Source organism: Odocoileus virginianus, chromosome 10, assembly GCF_023699985.2.
Source record: "Odocoileus virginianus isolate 20LAN1187 ecotype Illinois chromosome 10, Ovbor_1.2, whole genome shotgun sequence".
Lineage (NCBI taxonomy): Eukaryota > Metazoa > Chordata > Mammalia > Artiodactyla > Cervidae > Odocoileus > Odocoileus virginianus.
Window position 1 is genome coordinate 10,362,011 of NC_069683.1, and position 17,324 is coordinate 10,379,334.

At 45.7% G+C, this 17,324-nt stretch overlaps 1 protein-coding gene across 2 annotated transcripts in view; it reads right to left on the reverse strand.

Annotated features, from left to right (window-relative positions):
- KCNA4 (potassium voltage-gated channel subfamily A member 4) overlaps positions 1 to 7,839 on the reverse strand; it is a 31,758-nt gene extending 23,919 nt beyond the window's left edge. The window contains exons 1-3 of one of the 2 annotated variants that reach the window (XM_070472980.1): positions 7,242 to 7,839; positions 5,620 to 5,775; positions 1 to 4,130 (exon numbers count right to left, since the gene is read on the reverse strand). The exon at positions 1 to 4,130 is cut by the window's left edge and continues 23,919 nt beyond it. In XM_070472980.1, the coding sequence (XP_070329081.1) occupies positions 1,359 to 3,353 (1,995 nt within the window). In that variant the 5' untranslated portion in view covers positions 3,354 to 4,130; positions 5,620 to 5,775; positions 7,242 to 7,839 and the 3' untranslated portion in view covers positions 1 to 1,358. The remainder of the gene's footprint in view (positions 4,131 to 5,619; positions 5,776 to 7,241) is intronic. The other variant, XM_020885981.2, reaches the window with a different exon arrangement.
- Between the last annotated feature and the right edge of the window lie 9,485 nt (positions 7,840 to 17,324).

Consider the following 17,324-nt stretch of genomic DNA (forward strand, 5'->3'; position numbering starts at 1 on the left):
GAAAGCAAATGTTTTGACACCAGTTCTGTTATATCAATTTGAGCAAATAGAATGCTGAATTCTGAGGTGAATCCCCACATTCTGTCCCTTAAGTCGCTACACAAATAAATAAACTTAGTAAATCTAGCATTTATGTCGCACATTTAATACAAAGCTCTTAAGCCATAATCACTGTAGCTGCTGGGCATCTTATTTCTTCAAGAATTCTTTCAGTGCATGCATTAACTTTGGTTAAATTATTCTGGCTTTAAAGGCAGAAGAATATATAAAATAGTATGGTTTCAGAAGCATCATTGTTAACAGATCAATTTCAAAAGATTCAGTTGCTAAATTTGACTTCATAGTCCCTTTGCAGATCAATTATTGAGATTTAAAAAAAGAAGGGAATCATGTGCTGCTGCTGTCTGTGTGACCGTTTGTCTCACACAAAGAAAATAAGAGAACAATAAAATAAGACTAAGAAATCATTCTTCCAATGATTGTCATTGAACTGTTACATTTGTAAACATTCACAGTATGAAGTCTCTCTCAATCTCCAGCATATAAAGTAGTGCAAAGGAAAAAAAAAAAGTAAAGAAAATTCCAGTCCTGTTAACTGTGAACAAAATTTGTTGCAGTTTCTCTGATTTCATTTCTTCCATTATTGTTAGGCATTTGATGTCACATCTTCCCAAAATTAATAATAAAATATAATCAATTTCTAAAGGCCCCTGCAGCCTTTTTAAAAGTTAATTTCCAGTTAAAAATAAACTTTAATTAAATCCAAGATAAAATTGTGACCTATACTCTATTAAATAATTCACTTTCTTTTTTCTACATAGTAATTCTTACAATTTTTAAAAAACAACAGCTATGGAATCCAAAGACATGAAATGCTATTAAAGCACTGATAAACAACTGCTCAAATTCATTAGTTCTTACATAGTAAATACTTCAAAATGCCAACTTTTCCCATCACTGCACAATTACTAACAACGTTGACAATTTACTTGTACATACACACATATGCGCGCACACAGTACACACACACACACACACACACACACACACTCTCCACGGAACTGTCTTTACTTTTAACATCTCTTCCAGTTAATGTGCAAAATTCTTGCATTCTAATAAAAATATAAAGATAGATTTGCTCCTACTTAAGCCTCCCTCTTCTCCAAGATGTATCATTTATTTGATATGTAATACAAGTTTAGTAACAATTATGCCATGTATAACCATTAAATGGTGTATTACTGTATGCATTGGATTCATTTGCATATATCATTTTCATAACTGCACTCTCTATGCATAAATATATTTGGAGATGCTGGGATTGGGGGGAGCGAGCAGTGGCGGGTGGAGAGCGAGACTCACACGTCGGTCTCCACAGCCTTCGCATTAGAACAGTTGTTTTTATCTGTCTCACTGTCATCCCCCTTCCCCTGACACTTCTCCTTTGCACAGAGAGATTCCTTCACTCCTTCTTCCATCTCTAGATACTCTGACTTGTCCCCCAAGGAAGAAGAAGTAGAGCTCCGAAACTTCTTCAGCAAATTAGAAGGGAGGTATGGGCAACTGACTGCATTCTGTGTGAGCTGGGTCTGTTCCTCGTTTTCCGTCTCTCTGTGGTAGAAATAGTTAAAGTTAGACACAATCACCGGCACCGGCAGAGCGATGGTTAGGACACCTGCAATGGCACACAGAGACCCTACGATCTTGCCCCCCACCGTGATGGGCTTCATGTCCCCATAGCCCACGGTTGTCATGGTCACCACGGCCCACCAAAATGCATCGGGGATGCTTTGGAAGTGGGTGGTCGGCTCATCTGCCTCCGCGAAATACACAGCACTGGAGAAGAGGATGACCCCGATGAAGAGGAAGAAGATCAGGAGGCCTAGTTCGCGCATGCTGGCTCGGAGCGTGTGGCCCAGGATCTGCAGGCCTTTGGAGTGTCTGGAGAGCTTGAAGATCCGGAATACTCGGACCAGACGGATGATCCTGAGGATGGCAAAGGACATGGCCTGCTGCTGCTGCCCGTTGCCACCCCCCTGCTGCTGGGCCAGATCCGTGCCCAGCGTGATGAAGTAAGGCAAAATGGAGACGATGTCAATGATGTTCATGATGTTTTTGAAGAAGAGGGCTTGGCTGGGACAAGCAAAGCAGCGAACCACAAACTCGAAGGAAAACCAGACGATGCACACTGTCTCCACGATGAAGAAGGGGTCGTTGAAGATCGTGTGCCCTGAACTCTCCGGGTGGGGGACCGACGTGTCGTTCAACAACCCGCCATGCCCGCCCGTGCTCAGGGCCATGATGAGATCCCTGTCGTCCCTAAACTCCGGCAAGGTTTCCAGGCAGAAGATGACGATGGAGATGAGGATGACCAGCACTGAGACGATGGCTATGCCCCGCGCTGGACTGGAGCTCTCCGGGTACTCAAAGAGCAGCCAGATCTGCTTCTTAAATTCGTTCTCTGGCAAGGCCCTGTCCTCCTCCTCTCTCACAAAGCCCTCGTCCTCCCGAAACTTGAGCAGGGCCTCCTCCCCCAACTGGTAGAACTTCACCTCCTCGGTGAAGATGTCAAAGGGGACGTTGACTGGCCTCTTCAGGCGGCCCCCTGACTGGTAATAATATAAGATGGCATCAAAGCTAGGCCTGTTCCTGTCGAAAAAATACTCATTGCGCAGAGGGTCGAAATACTGAGTCCTCTTCTCAGGGTCCCCCAGCAAAGTCTCGGGAAACTGGGCCAGGGTTTTCATCTGGGTCTCGAAACGCAGACCCGAGACATTGATCACCACGCGTTCACAGCAGTCGCTGTAGCGGACCGAACTGTAGCCGCCCCCGCCGCCGCCGCCGCCGCCGCCGCCGCCGCCGCCGCCCCCATCGTCCTGGGCCAGCAGGTCGGTGTAGGAACACTCCTCGCCGTGGTCCTCCTCGCTGTAATAAAACCTTCCCTCCTCTTCCTCGTCCTCCTCGTCGTCCTCCTCTTCATCCTCCTCACTCAGATCCCGCAGGATCTTCTCCTCCGAGCCACTGGGCATCAGGTCGGAGCAGTGAGGGAAGCTGCTCTGCCGGTGGTGGACTTTCTTCTTCTCCGGGCGCGGTCGCCGCCTCCTCCGACTTCCCCGGCCACTCTGGGGCTCGTGGGAGGTGCAGGCCCCGCGCGATGGGTGGTGGTGGTGGGCGCCCCCTCCAGACCCCCCGCCGCCTTCCACCGCAGCGGTGGCCGCGGCCACCGCCGCAGCTGCAGCCGCCCTGGAGTGAGCCAGCCTCTCGCGCTCCCGCGCCCGGGCCTGAGCCGCGTAACCATAAGGCATGTGACTGTTGCACCCTGAGCTCTCAGCACTCACCATCGCCACCTCCATGGTGGCCACTTGGGGAAATGGCTGGTTCCAGTTGGAGAAGAAGAAAGAAAAATAGGGCAGATTCTTTTCTCACCAAATTAAGGTAAGTTTGGAACCCTTAAGCAGATTGCTTGGAAGACGAAGGATATTTTCAGTCCAACTTTGCATTTTCTGTTTTTAAATCAGCACGCCCCATGCTCTCTCTTCTCGGGGATTCAACGTTGCTCTCCAGAGCGTGGCTCCTCTGGAGAGACGGCCTGGCACTTTCAAGTAAAAGTCAGAAAATGTCGGGGTCTCCAAAACACCTGTTTTGGGGTAGATGTTCAAATCTGGAAATACAACTAGGATGTCATTGGTCTTGATGCTGCAAGCTTCAAAGACAGCAAGTAGCCGACCGCCGGCAGTTGTGCCTAGAGAATGGAATATATTTTTTCTGCCATGGAAATTGTCCAAAGCTCAGTCCATGAAATTTAAATAAAATGCAAATAAGTCTTTAAGTCTTAGCACTTGCCTTCTAGTGACAGCCTGACCCATGTTAACATGTGACTTGAAGTATGTCCAGGCATTGCCACTCAAAGCCTAGCAGGATGACTCTCCCGGCTCTCCCCTGAAGTTCATCACAGGCTTCCTGGACCTAGGGGCAATGTTGAGCTAGCTGTAGAGGCAAAGACCTTGGGAGGTAGAGTAGATGCAAGATGAGGTGTCAGTGGGGGGCAAGCCCAGCTCTGAGGTCTCCATAGAAATCAAGGAAATGCAGAGCATCCTTCAGCTAAAATCATGCAGAAGAAGCCACTTCACCTGGAAAAAGGAAGGGAAATAAGCATGGGAGAAAAATAAAAAGAATCAAATAATAAAGAGCAAACTGAGTATTTTCTTCACATACACTTTCTCTTGCCCTCAAGCAAGCCAGCCATTATATAAAGCACCAAAGTGACTATAAATTTCCAAGGAGTAGTAATGGGGCAGCTTCTTAAATCTCCTTCTCACTAAATATCCTTCTATCCTTTTTCTTTGGCTATCATTTCAGCACTGTCTACTTTCATCGTAACTTAATTATTTTTCCTCGCTCCACTCTCAACCCACATGGTTCTTCTTTCAGTCCACCTTTCCACTAATGCTAGGTCTTAATTCTCACTGTCACCCTCTTCATTCCACAATAACAATGTTGTCACTTTACAGCTGCTTCCATCATTCATTCATCTCAAGGCATTTTTTTTCAAATTTCCACTCATCAAGTATTTCTGAATTCAGTGGCCTTCCACCCCTCTGACTTGAAATAGGATTAGAGGAGTTGGAAAAACCAGTTTTCTTTAATCCAGGTTCCACCACTTGAACAAGCATCAGTCACCTCATCTACAAAGTGCAGATAATAATACAACCTCTCCCATCCCACTTGTGTAAGGATTAAATGAGATAATTGATGTTGACAGAACACCACAGTGCCTTGTACATGAGGAATATCAATAAAGGCTTGCAGTTATTAATAACATAATAATACTTTATGGTCAATCTCCCCACCCCCAAATGCGTATGTCCTTATACCACTGTCTAAGCGGGGGAAGGACAGAACGTGAAGACATCCAGGACATTTTGAGGCTTGCGAGTGGTCTGTATAAAGTTGGCATTCCTTGAGTCCCTGAAGCATGTCCCTGTGGTTGTTTTTCTGTTCCCCAGACTCCAGAACACTCCCTACCACCCACAGCCTAGGAGCTAATCCCAGTTTCCACTTCTCTAATAATCATCTTCTCTCCTTGCAGTTCCCCCATGTTCACCTTGATGCTTCCTCCTACACTTTGCTCAAGGACTGTCTCCTTATGTTTCAAATCCCAGTTTGTGTGCACTTTGTTTTCAGCCTATGATACTTTCTTCCCTATAATTTTACCATAGTTTCCATGGCCCAAATCCCCCTCTCTTTTCCCTCCCTCCCTCCTTCCCTTTATTTCCAATCTGCCACTTCCTGATCGTAGCTTCTCTGCCACCCTCTTCTGTTCCCCCCATCACCTCGTATTCCTGACCTTCATTCTTCCTTAGTTTGTTCTCTGTAGGTCCAACTAACTCATCTCCTCTGCCAGAACCTGTAAATGTTCCTGTCCTAATCTCGCTTCTCCTGTCTCCTCTTGCATCTTCCCTTCCCTGGGTCCAACAAGACTTCCAAGAATGCAGAGTGACCCAGAGAACTGGGGAGGCTAACAACAGCCAGGATTCAGGGCAGCTACCAACCTCTGTTACTGGAAGCTCTTGGGGAGCATAAGAGAAATGGCTTCCTGGAGCCATTAACAGGACTCACCTCTTGACCACCTGCTGCTGAATCCTGTCGGCCTCGAAGACTAAACACACCCAGGTTTTATCAAGTGACAGTCATGGAAGTAGCAAACAAAGGTCTTCCCAATCACACATCCCTTCCGGATCCATCACATTCTCCCAGGGCAAGAGGTGAGCTTGACTGGGACACAGAACGCAGAAAACATACCTCTGAAGCTTTCTGGAATGGTCTCCTCCTTTGCCTGACTCCCAAGATCATCTCCTACTCTGAAATGGTCACTCTCACAAGGTCTCTAAATATCTATCTTCTCTGTGGAGGGTCAGGCCAATATCCTTTAAAGACTGCCACAAGCCAAACAGCCTGAGAGTCTCCTCAGTTTCTTCCCCAACCCCCTCAAGGCAGTTATAATACACTAGTTAAATACAGCCCCAGTGTAACCAAAGTGCCTGTGAATTCTTATACTACGCACACCCCCTCTTCCGACAAACTGAACTGACTCCCGGAAGGTCAGGAGTTAGAGGGTCTTCTAATTCACAATCAACTCTGCAGGAGAGCTAGACTTGCCCTCTTTACACCAAATAGTTTCTTTTTTACTTACTTCTTTACTTGGGTTTGTTCATTTTTGTTTACCTAACTCCCTCCCCCACTGTACATAGAGCAAATTATCTTCCTTCTAATTTGTTACCAGTCACCTCACTATTCTCAGAAGAGGAAGAAGAATCTATAAAAAGGGAAAGAGTGGGGAGAAAAAGAAAAAGAAAAAACAGAAAAAAATCCTTCCAACCAGCAAATCAGACTAGTTTAAAATTTCTCTCCCTTCTCCACTCAAGGTATTCATGTTAGGAGAATCTATTGAAGCTGACTCTCAGGAGACTTTATGGGGGAGACCTTGCAGGAGATTTTATGGAGAGACCTTGCAGGGGAATATCCTTTCCTCTTTAACACCACGAACTAATAGAATTTTGCTGACTGCCTATTCCCCAATCCCTGCGCCCCCAAACAAGAGTCAAGCATCGCGCCCCTCCTCCTCCCACCCCACCCCCAACATCAAGGCTGTTTTCCTCTCTCAGTGCTAATTCCTGCAACTGTAGGGTGGTACCTGAACCTTATCAGAGAGAGAAAAGGAGAAAGAGATTGAGAGAATTCCAAGGGCCAATACCGTGAGAAATAGACACTTCAACGCACGCCATTTATACAGTCTCTATGTATTGCTCAAATGCTCAGAAAATGCACTCAACCCCAAATGTTGGGAGAACCAGCAATTCAAACCCCTTCACCAGCTGTTCTCAAAGAAATAGAACCGGTGAGTCTGAGATGAGGCAAAACGATGCTAAATCTAAACCCCACCTCGTTGGGAAACGACATCTTTAATCGCGCCCTCGCCTCCAGACCTAGGTTCCCGCTCGGGCACATTAACCAGGGCGCACGCACCCCATCCCCGGGGTTGGGAAAATAACAACTGTTGGCCCCCCGGAGCGCCGCGCAGCATCTGCACCTCCCTTCTCCCACCTCCAGTTTTATTTTTAACCGTCTTCCATTCATGCCCTTCTGTCACATTCTCGACATTATTTATCCCTCATATGTCCACTGTTTCTTAATAGCCAAGGAGGAGAGTAGAGGAAAGGTAAGAGAGGTGTCATACTTACCATTCCCAGGCGGGGTGCAAAATAAAATAAAGAAAATCCCCGGTTGGCTTGTTTTTCCCCCCTCAAGCTGCAACAGCTGGAGGAGGGGAAGAAGGATCTTGGGGGTGGAAGGAATCGCTCCGGTGTGGCAGGTGGGAGCTCCCAAATATCCACGGAACAAGTTCTACTGCCTGGTCGGGGGCGGGGGATGGGGGGGCACGGAGTTCTCGCTGCTGGAGCCGGGGGGTGAGGAAAAGGGCTGCCCCAGGGAAGACCCCAAGACTCCTGCTTCCTCTGGAGTTCAGCACAGAAGGGCTCGACGGGGAAAAGAAGTCAAGGTTCCCCAGAAGAAAAAAAAACAACAACAAAATCCTAGACAGCAGCGATCACTTGTTAAGCCCGAATTCCTCCTCCAATATCCATCCCTCTCGCTCTCTCGCTGGCTGCAGAAGCAGCACACGCCTCCCCTGGCCGGGAGCGCGCGCCGGCCGGGGGCGGGGCCAGGGCCGTCCGAGGGTGGGGCGTTCACCGCGGTCGCCAGGGGCGCCTCCAGGCGCTGCGGGGCGGGCACAGTCACGATGCCGCGGCTGCCCGCCCCCCGGCCCGGCCCCCAGACGCCGAAGCTCCCGGGAGCCACTGGGCAGCATTCCAGGGTCCCCTAGCTGGCGCCCCCAGAGGCGGGGAGCTAATCGCAGAGGGAGAGGTGTCCCCTTTGGACCTGAAATGGGGTCCCGACGGCAGGGCAGAAAGGTCAGGAGAGGCTGGAAGAGGTGACTTCGACGGCAGGTCCAGGCTCGACCGCAAGGTGCTTCTGGGTGTCTCTCCTCTTCCTGACGCGTTTTCTCTGCATCTCCCCCGGCACCCCACCCCACCACACAGCCCCCGCACCCCCCACCCCGGCATCATAACGAGTTTGTGGGGCTGGGACCCCCGGGGGCATCCCTGGCGAGGCCGCCAGCCCGGAGCTGTCCAGTCGCCCGCAAGCGCGCCCAGACCCCTCGGTCTCCGCCTCCCTTGTGGAGAGTTTGTTGGCCTCAGCTCTGGGGTCGGACGCTCCGGCACGGAAGAGACCGACTTTACACAGGTGTTGGACTCGGAGAAGGGAAGGATTACTGAAATTAGAATCGGGCCGAGGCTAAGGGCTAGGAAAGGGAGGCTGAGGTCGGGGTTAGGAGAGTCAAAGGGCTAGGAATAGGCTGCCAGTCCGCCCCGGCGGCGGGGGCCAGCCCTCGGGGAACCTGTTGCTGCCGAAAGAAATACGGTTTGGCGAGAGGTTTGGCTCCAGGGGGTGTCTGTCCTAGTGGTCGGATCTCCAATGCCACCCACCTCCACTGAACAACAGAAAACGCACTCCCCCCCACATACCCCGACACCCCATGGCCCCGCGAGTGCGCCCGCAGCGGCTCCTCACCCACTGTGGACTCCGGATTGCTTATTTGGTGGTCGCCTTGTGAAGTGCCCCCTGGACGTGGATGTTAACACGCAATTCTCATAAATATGCCAAAAGAAAGATTAGCGGTGGGAAGTGAGAATTTACACACACATACACGCGCGCGCGCGCGCGTTCAGTGGCGGCGGGGTTCCGGGCACCTCTCCCGGCTCCCCCTGTGGCCAAGCTGGCGGTGGTGGCGCGCATCCGGACTGCTGGAGCAATTCCGACCTTGGGCGGGTCAGTTGGCTCCGAGGCGACCACTGTCGTTCTCAGCTGGCAGCTTTGTTCGAGGGCCCTATTTGGCCTCCTCCTTTTGTAGCACTCTATTAATTATTAAGGGAAATATTCCCGAGCTGAATTATAGATATGCCCTCTGCTCACTCACCTAACCGCTGCTAGCTTGGCGAAGGACACTAGGAGGACTGCATTTCGTTGCTCTTTAATTTTTTTGGATCTTTTAAAATTACTAAAAAATTCACATTTTATTCGGTAAAAAGGAGAAAAACAAACAAATTTAACTGATATGAGGTCTGATTTTCCTAACTTCTTCCAGTTAGTGACAAAAGTTAGAACCTATGTCGTGAACAAATGTACCCTGATCCTCTGGCCTCAACCGCAGGTGGAAGAATTGAGAGAATGGTGCTTCCTCCCCCGATAGAAAGGCTGTGTCTCCATTCATGACCCACTATGATCCATTTCAGAAAGTAGGGAAGGTGGATTCTTCCAAAAGCTCAAAACTATCCAGGATACCAGCCCCAGACCCCCTCTCTACTCCACAATGTGGGGTAGTCACTGTGCCAAAAGCAGATGGTTAAGTTTATCATCTCATCAAAAGGATATTTCTTGGGATGGTAGAAGGCAGGGCTGACAGCACAGGATCTTGAGATCAAAAAAAAGCAACTGTGGAATATTTTCAGGGAGATGAAAACTGAGATTGAACAACACACAAAAGAGAATATGTATACTGAAGCTTGGACATTTTAATTGTATCATATTAAAACTTATGTATCATGCTTCCACAAGCCATTTACTGTTGGTTCCTATCACTGCCCAGAGAATTTTAAAGTTTAAAACACCCAATAGTTGCTTAGTCCTGTCCGAGTTTTTGCAGTGCCATGGACTGCGACTGCCAGGCTCCTCTGTCCATGGAATACGAGAATGGTGTTCCTGAGATGCAGCAAATGGTGTGTGTGTGTGTGTGTGTGTGTGTGTGTGTGTGTGTGTGTTAGTTGCTCAGTCGTGTCCGACTCTTTGCGATCCCATATACTGTAGGCTGTCAGGCTCCTCTGTCCATGGAATTCTCCAGGCAAGAATACTTACTAGAGTGGGTTGCCATTTCCTTCTCCAGAGAATCTTCCCAACCCAGGGATGGAACCCCAGTCTCCTGAATTGCAAGCAGATTCTTTACCATCTGAGCCACCAGGGAAGCCTCAATGGATAGTATCTAGTTTGGGGGCAGCAAGCAAGGATTGACAAAGAAAGGGGAAATGTGTCTGAAGAATGGTGAGAACTGGAGTGTTTGCCATACAGAATACAGGGGCACGTGGCACTGAGGTGGACGGAGTAACTGGAACCTAAAAGGTAGTTGGGGCCCAAATGAGAAGAGCATTCTCCTCACTCAGGCATCCCCCCCATTCCCAAACACACACACACACACCCCTCCTTGAACTTTAAAAGAATTTTCTTTATAAAGAAAACAAGAAACATTCCATTTGTCTTCCTGAAATTCTCTTAAAGATTCCTAGAAACTCCCACAGATAAATAGTAGCAGAAAGATTCTTTGCCGTGACCAACAAAATTGACCCTGTCTCAGTTTCAAAATTGTATTTTCTTTGGAGAGGAGAAAATTATTTTCTTGCCTTTTTTAGTCATCAGCTAGTCAAAATTCTTCAAACACATCCAAATATACCTATTACCACAAATAATTTCTCCCTGGCTTTGAATTCTCTCAGTGGTAATACAGATATTCCAGACCACACTATGAAGCCTATGCTTATATAAAAAAAAGGGGCAAAGGGCAGCAGATCTTCCTTTGTACAAAGCAGACAGGAGGCTCCGTGTGATACAAACTATGTCCATTATAAAAGCTTTTGTTCTCTTTGGGGACCATGGTCTTCAGGGAATTGCAGTGTTCTGTTCATTCCTCCTCTCTCTCCCCAAGAAGCCCGCAACTCCTCCCTGAACACAGGCACTGTATCCCAAGCAACCAGCGCAATACCTGACTCAGAGTAGGCACTCGATAAGAATGTACTAAAATGAATGAATAATGGAAGAGGCTTTCATTTGCCAAGAAAGCTCAGTGAATGTGTTGGGAGAAAACCCAAAGAAGATTGCTTTTTTACCTGCTTACCCCAGCCTCACAGCTATCAGCCTTTTTAAAGTTCTGAAGGGATGTGATGGGAAAAGAATTCTGGGGATTGACTTGATTCCATGCTTCCCATTCCCTAATGTATGGATGCAGATGTTCTGAGCAGCCCATAATTCCTAATGAAATGTGAGTCATTCAGCCAGGTTTCCCTTGTAGATGGGTGTTTCAATGCCTTTTCATCACACCACCTTCCATTCCATTGTAGGCATACCACTACTGGTCAAGTCTCAAGACCTCAGAACAGCATAACCACTTCTCATTAAAGTGAGGAAACATCCGTCCTAAAGAGAAAGACTAACTGCTCACTTCCTGACTCTCTGATCACAGCTCAATGTCAGATAGAGCAAGCAAATGCCTGCTCCCCGCCCTGGGTGGACACCTGGGGTCTAAAGGGGGAGAGACGCATCCGTGCACCCTTGTGGTCAGGGTCTGATAGAAGTCACACAAGGAGCAGAGAGAAGCAGCACTAACTGAGGTTAGAAAGTCCTCAGGACAGAAGGAGCCACGGGACAAAGGCTTATGGAATAAGAATAGCAACAATAAGTGTAATGGGACTTCCCTTTTGGTCCAGGGGTTAAGAATCCATCTTCCCAGTATGGAAATTCCTTAAAAAACTGGAACCATATGACCCAGCATTCCCACTAGTAGGCATATACCCTGAGGAAACCAAAATTGAAAAAGACACATGTACCCCAATGTTCATTGCAGCACTGTTGACAATAGCCAAGACATAGAAGCAATCTAGATGTCCTTTGACAGATGAACAGATATTCCATAAATACAATGGAATATTACTCAGTCATAAAAATGAACGCATTTGAGTCAATGCTAATGAGATGGATGAAACTAGAGCCTATTTTACAGAGAGAAGTAAGTCAGAAAGAGAAAAACAAATATCATATATTAATGCATACATATGGAATCTACAAAGACGGTACTGACGAACCTATTTGCAGGGCAGCAATGGAGATGCAGATATAGAGAACAGACTTATGGACATGGGCAGAGGAGGAGGCAGGTCAGAGAGTGTGGGACAAATGGAGAAAGTAACAAGGAAACATATACATTACCATATGTAAAATAGATAAGCAATGGGAATTTGCTATATGATTCAGGGAATTCAAACTGGGGCTCGGTAACAATCTAGAAGGGTGAAAGGGGGTGAGAAGTGGGAGGGAGGTTCAAGAAGGAGGGGACATACGTATACCTATGGCTGATTCATGCTGATGTATAGCAGAAATCAGCACAATATTGTAAAGCAATTATCCTTCAATTAAAAAAAAAAAGAAAAGAAAAGAATAGAGTATCTGTCTTCCAATGCAGGCGACATGGGTTCAATCCCTGGTCAGGAAACTAACAACCCACAGGCCTTGGAGCAATTAAGCCTGCACACAACAATGAAAGACCCTGCATGCCACAACTGAGACCCAACACAGCAAAATAAATAATTAAAAAAAAAAAAAAGAATGAGTATAAGAATAAGCAAAGATAGGCAGAGGATCCAATTGGAATGGCCAAAAGAACTAGTGAGTGTGCACTTAGATATGCCTCTCTATTCAAGAGTTTGAACTAGGATCTATGATAAGACACTGCATGGATGAATTCTCAACCCTTCTACCTTTACACAGGGCAGATGTGGTTCACATGGATGACACACTCCCCTGGGCAAACCCAGATCAGCAGCTGCAGAATCCACTAAAGAAACTGTGTCACAGACATTTCCAGGCTTCCTGGCTACCGTACCATCTTTTTCTTCCATTGATGAATGCATCTGAGAAGCCAAGTGAGAGAAATTGAGTTGGCAGAAACTTCAATCATCTCAGACTTAGATTTCTGAATGTAAATCAATCAAAAATGTTCTTCTTTAACTGAAGTAACTAAGAATTTGTGATGTACTTCACCTTTAACAGTAATCTACCATTATGGGGAGACACTGCAGTTGAGATCCACCCTGGTCAGATCCAGTCATTCCTCTGATCCAGGATCCCCTGTGGATACCAAACCCCACAGATACTCAAAGCCCTTAATATAAAATGGCATAGCACCACCAGCCCTCCATTTCTGCTGGCTTTCCATCAGCAGATTGGTTTGGTGGGCTGCACAGATGCAGAACTGGTAGGTACTGAGGGCCAACTATACACTATACACTATAACAGGGTGAAGCAGATTCATCCTTTTAGCTCTTCATTATGCTTTCCTTACATGTAGTTTAGAAAATAGGGTGGTCATGGGGACTCGCTTACAAGAACTATCCACCCAGTACAGATAAAATTCACCGACAGCCTTTTGCTAACCCACCAATCAGGAGCAAACTTGGGACAGAGGTGAAAGGAAGACAGTTTAGGTATAAAAGTGTTTTTAGTTCGTACAGACATTATCACCACTGTGCCTTCCATATTAACTCCTAAAAATTTATGTCAAGGAGCTCTGCCCATATAACTGAAGGTGGGCCTTTTTATAAAAATAAGAGGTCATGGTATACTTCCTGCCAAGAATGTGTTCCAATCTCTTTGAAGGTCCCTTTAAATATGGTCAGTGACTACAGAACAGGCTGGATTCCAGTCTTTTATTAGTTGGCTCCTTTCCCATCTCCTCCATTTTGATTGTGATCAATACCTCTCGCCCCCTAGAAAAGACATCACCAAGGTTTAAAACAGGCCTTTTCTCTACAGCATAAGGACATTTATTCACCTTCTCCAGGCTTCCAGTACCTGTCACAACCCTGATCACCTCTCCTTCATCAGACAAACATTACTTCTGATTTGGATAAGTACTACAAAGACTTTGTTCAGCATATGCTTTCCAAAAGAAGGGCCAATGTTGTAAGAAGGATGTAGAAGAAATTTCTAGTAGGTACACATCAGTTAAGAAATCTACCCCAAATTATTTCTGCTCATTGCTCACTTTCTTCACTCCTGGCTGGAGATAGAAACACAGTTCTGCGAGTTAGTCAACTGATATACTGTCGGGGTTAGGGGCACCAACCCTCTGTGCAGTCAAAAATCTGAGTATAATTTCTCCCTGTTTTGGCTGTTCATGGATTTAATCAACCAACTACAGTGTATCTGAAAAAAATTCTATGTAAGTGGATCTGCACAATTCAAACCCATGTTGTTTAAGGATCAACTTGTATTTTGGAACCAAAACCACAAATAAACAATGCTGAGAATATGAGTCTCATAGGTTGTTAACTTATGGTTTCTCATCATGGTTGCTGAGAACAGCACATCAGTCATTAGGTTTTACATACACTAGAAGTCCCTCTGATTTACATCTCAGTCAAACTCACAAATCAGCTCTTATTCTGAATAGACACAGAGAACATAGGCTGACAGCCCCAAAGGTCACACCAGAGTGCAAAAACTGACAGTCTTCTTTAGATGGTTTTTCAAAAAGAGTACTTTTCTGGATTCATTTGAACTTGAAACGAAATTACAGTGAAATTCTAATGATTTACAACAGCCTTCAGGGGAAAAAAATAAACATTAGACTAAAGCAATTACTCTTGGATTGTTTTCAGGGCTGGAGCAGAGATCCGATGCTGAGGTTATAGGATTGTTTCTCTGTAGCCTTCTGGGTGCAAAACCTCCAACAAGCTACTTAACCTTTGTGAGCCTTAGTTTCCTTATCTATAAAAAAACAAACTGTACCATCAGTCCCAATTTACAAGGTCCTGAGAGTGGAATCATACAAGAAAATGTAGGAAAACTGCTCTACAACCATAGAAGTACAATACAAATAGGAGACATTGTTATTTTAAAGTAGCAATCATCTGTTTGGACTGAATTTTTGTGCACCTCCCACCCTCTGAATTCTTACGTTGAATCCCAAAACTCCAGTGTAATGGTGTTTGGAAATGAGGCTTTTGGGAGGTACTTAAAGTTAGGTGAGGTCATAAGGATGGGGCCCTTATGAAGGGATTGATGCCCTTATAAAAAAGAGACACCAGAGAGAGATTTATCTCTCTCAATCTACCCCCACCTTCTCTCTCTTAGAAAGACGGTAGCTACCTAAAAGCCCAGAGAAGAGGCCTCAGAATGAAACCAACCTTACCACTACCTTGATCTTAGATTTCCCAGCACCCAGACTTAAGAAAATAAACTCCTGTTGTTTAAGCCACTCGGTCTATGGTATTTTCCATGGCAGCCTGAACTGATTAAGACATCATCAAAACTTGATAACAGACATTTATCTTGTCTTTACTAGCAGACTTTGTTATGGTATTGGAAACTGGTACCTGACACTCAGCAGGTGTTGGGTAAGAAATGGTCATTACAGGTTTTCTTTCAAGGAATGGAAAGATTTGTAATTAACTTGCAAATTGTTAACACGGTAGTAAAATTTTATCAAGTCTTCATAACCTAAAACTCATTCTAAACCAATTTGTAATTTTTGGCAGTTTTTCTTGTAAAATGACTATAGATGATATTAGCTTGACTATTCTGAGTATTGTTAACAGTATTAACTGTTCATTGTGAAAGCTTCAGTCACTCAGTCATGTCCAACTCTTTGCGAACTCATGGACTGTAGCCTGCCAGGCTCCTCTGTTCATGGGATTCTCCAGGCAAGAATATTGGAGTGTGCTGCCATTCCCTTTTCCAGGGGACCTTCCCAACCCAGGGATCAAACCCCAGTCTTCTGCATTGCAAGTGGATTCTTCACCATCTGAGCCACAGGGAAGCACTTCAACTGTTTATGAAGTCAACAAAATTTTATTGAGCATTTCCTTTGTCTCCAATATTCATCTAAGCATGAAGCAGTAATGATAAAGTCCCTGCTTTAAAAAATATAAAAACAAAACAAAGTTATTTCAGATAACAATAACTGTTATGAGGAAAATACTATAAAGTAATAGAGTGTCAGGAAAAAGAGTTTCAACTTCAGTTGAATAACTGTAGAAAGCCTTCTGAGAAAGTGATATTTGAGGCCTACAAGACAAGAAAACTTGCCATGTGAAGATTTAGGGCAGAGAAGAGAAAAACTATTAGCAAAGGTATGAGATGTGGTCCAAGAATTGAAAATGTCAGACAAGGATAGCTAGAAAGCAAAGACTTTCCCAAAAGGAGTCTAGTGAACAGACAGCACCTAAATGCACACGAGTCCTAATATGATATAATTCTACAACCACCACCTAATCACTCTAAGTGGGGATTGTGGAAATGCATCTTCCGCCTTCCTTCCTCAGCCCCCAGTTTCAGGCTTAATCACTCTTCTAGGTACCTGAGAATGGAGGGAAAGGGGCCTTCCTAGGGGGTTAGACAGGTAGTCCTGGGTGGAAAGAAGGGGTCATAGCTCTACATCAGAAAACCCGCTCACATTTATGAAAGAAGAATGATTGCTCTCCCCAGGCGTTCCGATTTGTAAATTAGTTTCCAGATTTATATACCTGATCTGGTGCTACCTAGTCTCTAAAACGATGTGCTGTCTCTGTTACAGCTTCTTTTTTATTAACGGTTCTTTTCATAGAAAGGAATAGAAAGCAGTTCAAACTAGCTCATAAGATATCAGCTTACAGTAAAGATACTGTCAGATCTTACAGGAGTCCACAAAAGAGCTGAGGAACTAAGATTTAAGAAAAACAGAGGTATATATTGAGACAATCCAAAAGTCATTCACATTTTTCTGTAGTGAAGTGAAGTGAAAGTCACTCAGTCATGTCCAACTCTTTGAGACTCCATGGACTATACAGTCCATGAAATTCTCCAGGCCAGAATATTGGAGTGGGTAGCCTTTCCCTTCTCTAGGGGATCTTCCCAACCCAGGGATTGAACCCAGGTCTCCCACACTGCAGGCAGATTCTTTACCAGCTGAGTCACAAGGGGAGTCCACCTTTTGGTAAGATGTCATATTTTTCTGTAACATTTTACCAAAAACCCAAATGAACTTCTCGAGTTGAGTTCAGTCACTCAGTCGTGTCCAACTCTTTGCAACCCCATGGACTGCAGTACACCAGGCCTCCCTATCCATCACCAGCTCCCAGAGTTTACTCAAACTCATGTCCATTGAATCGGTGATGCCATCCAACCATCTCATCCTCTGTCATCTCCTTCTCCTCCCACCTTTAATCTTTCCCAGCATCAGGGTCTTTTCCAATGAGTCAGTTTTGTGTATCAGATGGCCAAAGTATTGGAGTTTCAGCTTCAGCATCAGTTCTTCCAATGAATATTCAGGACCGATTTCCTTTAGGATGGACTGGTTGGATCTCCTTGCTGTCCAAGGGACTCTCAAGAGTCTTCTCCAACACCACAGTTCAAAAGCCTCAGTTCTTCAGCACTCAGCTTTCTTTATGGTCCAACTATCACAT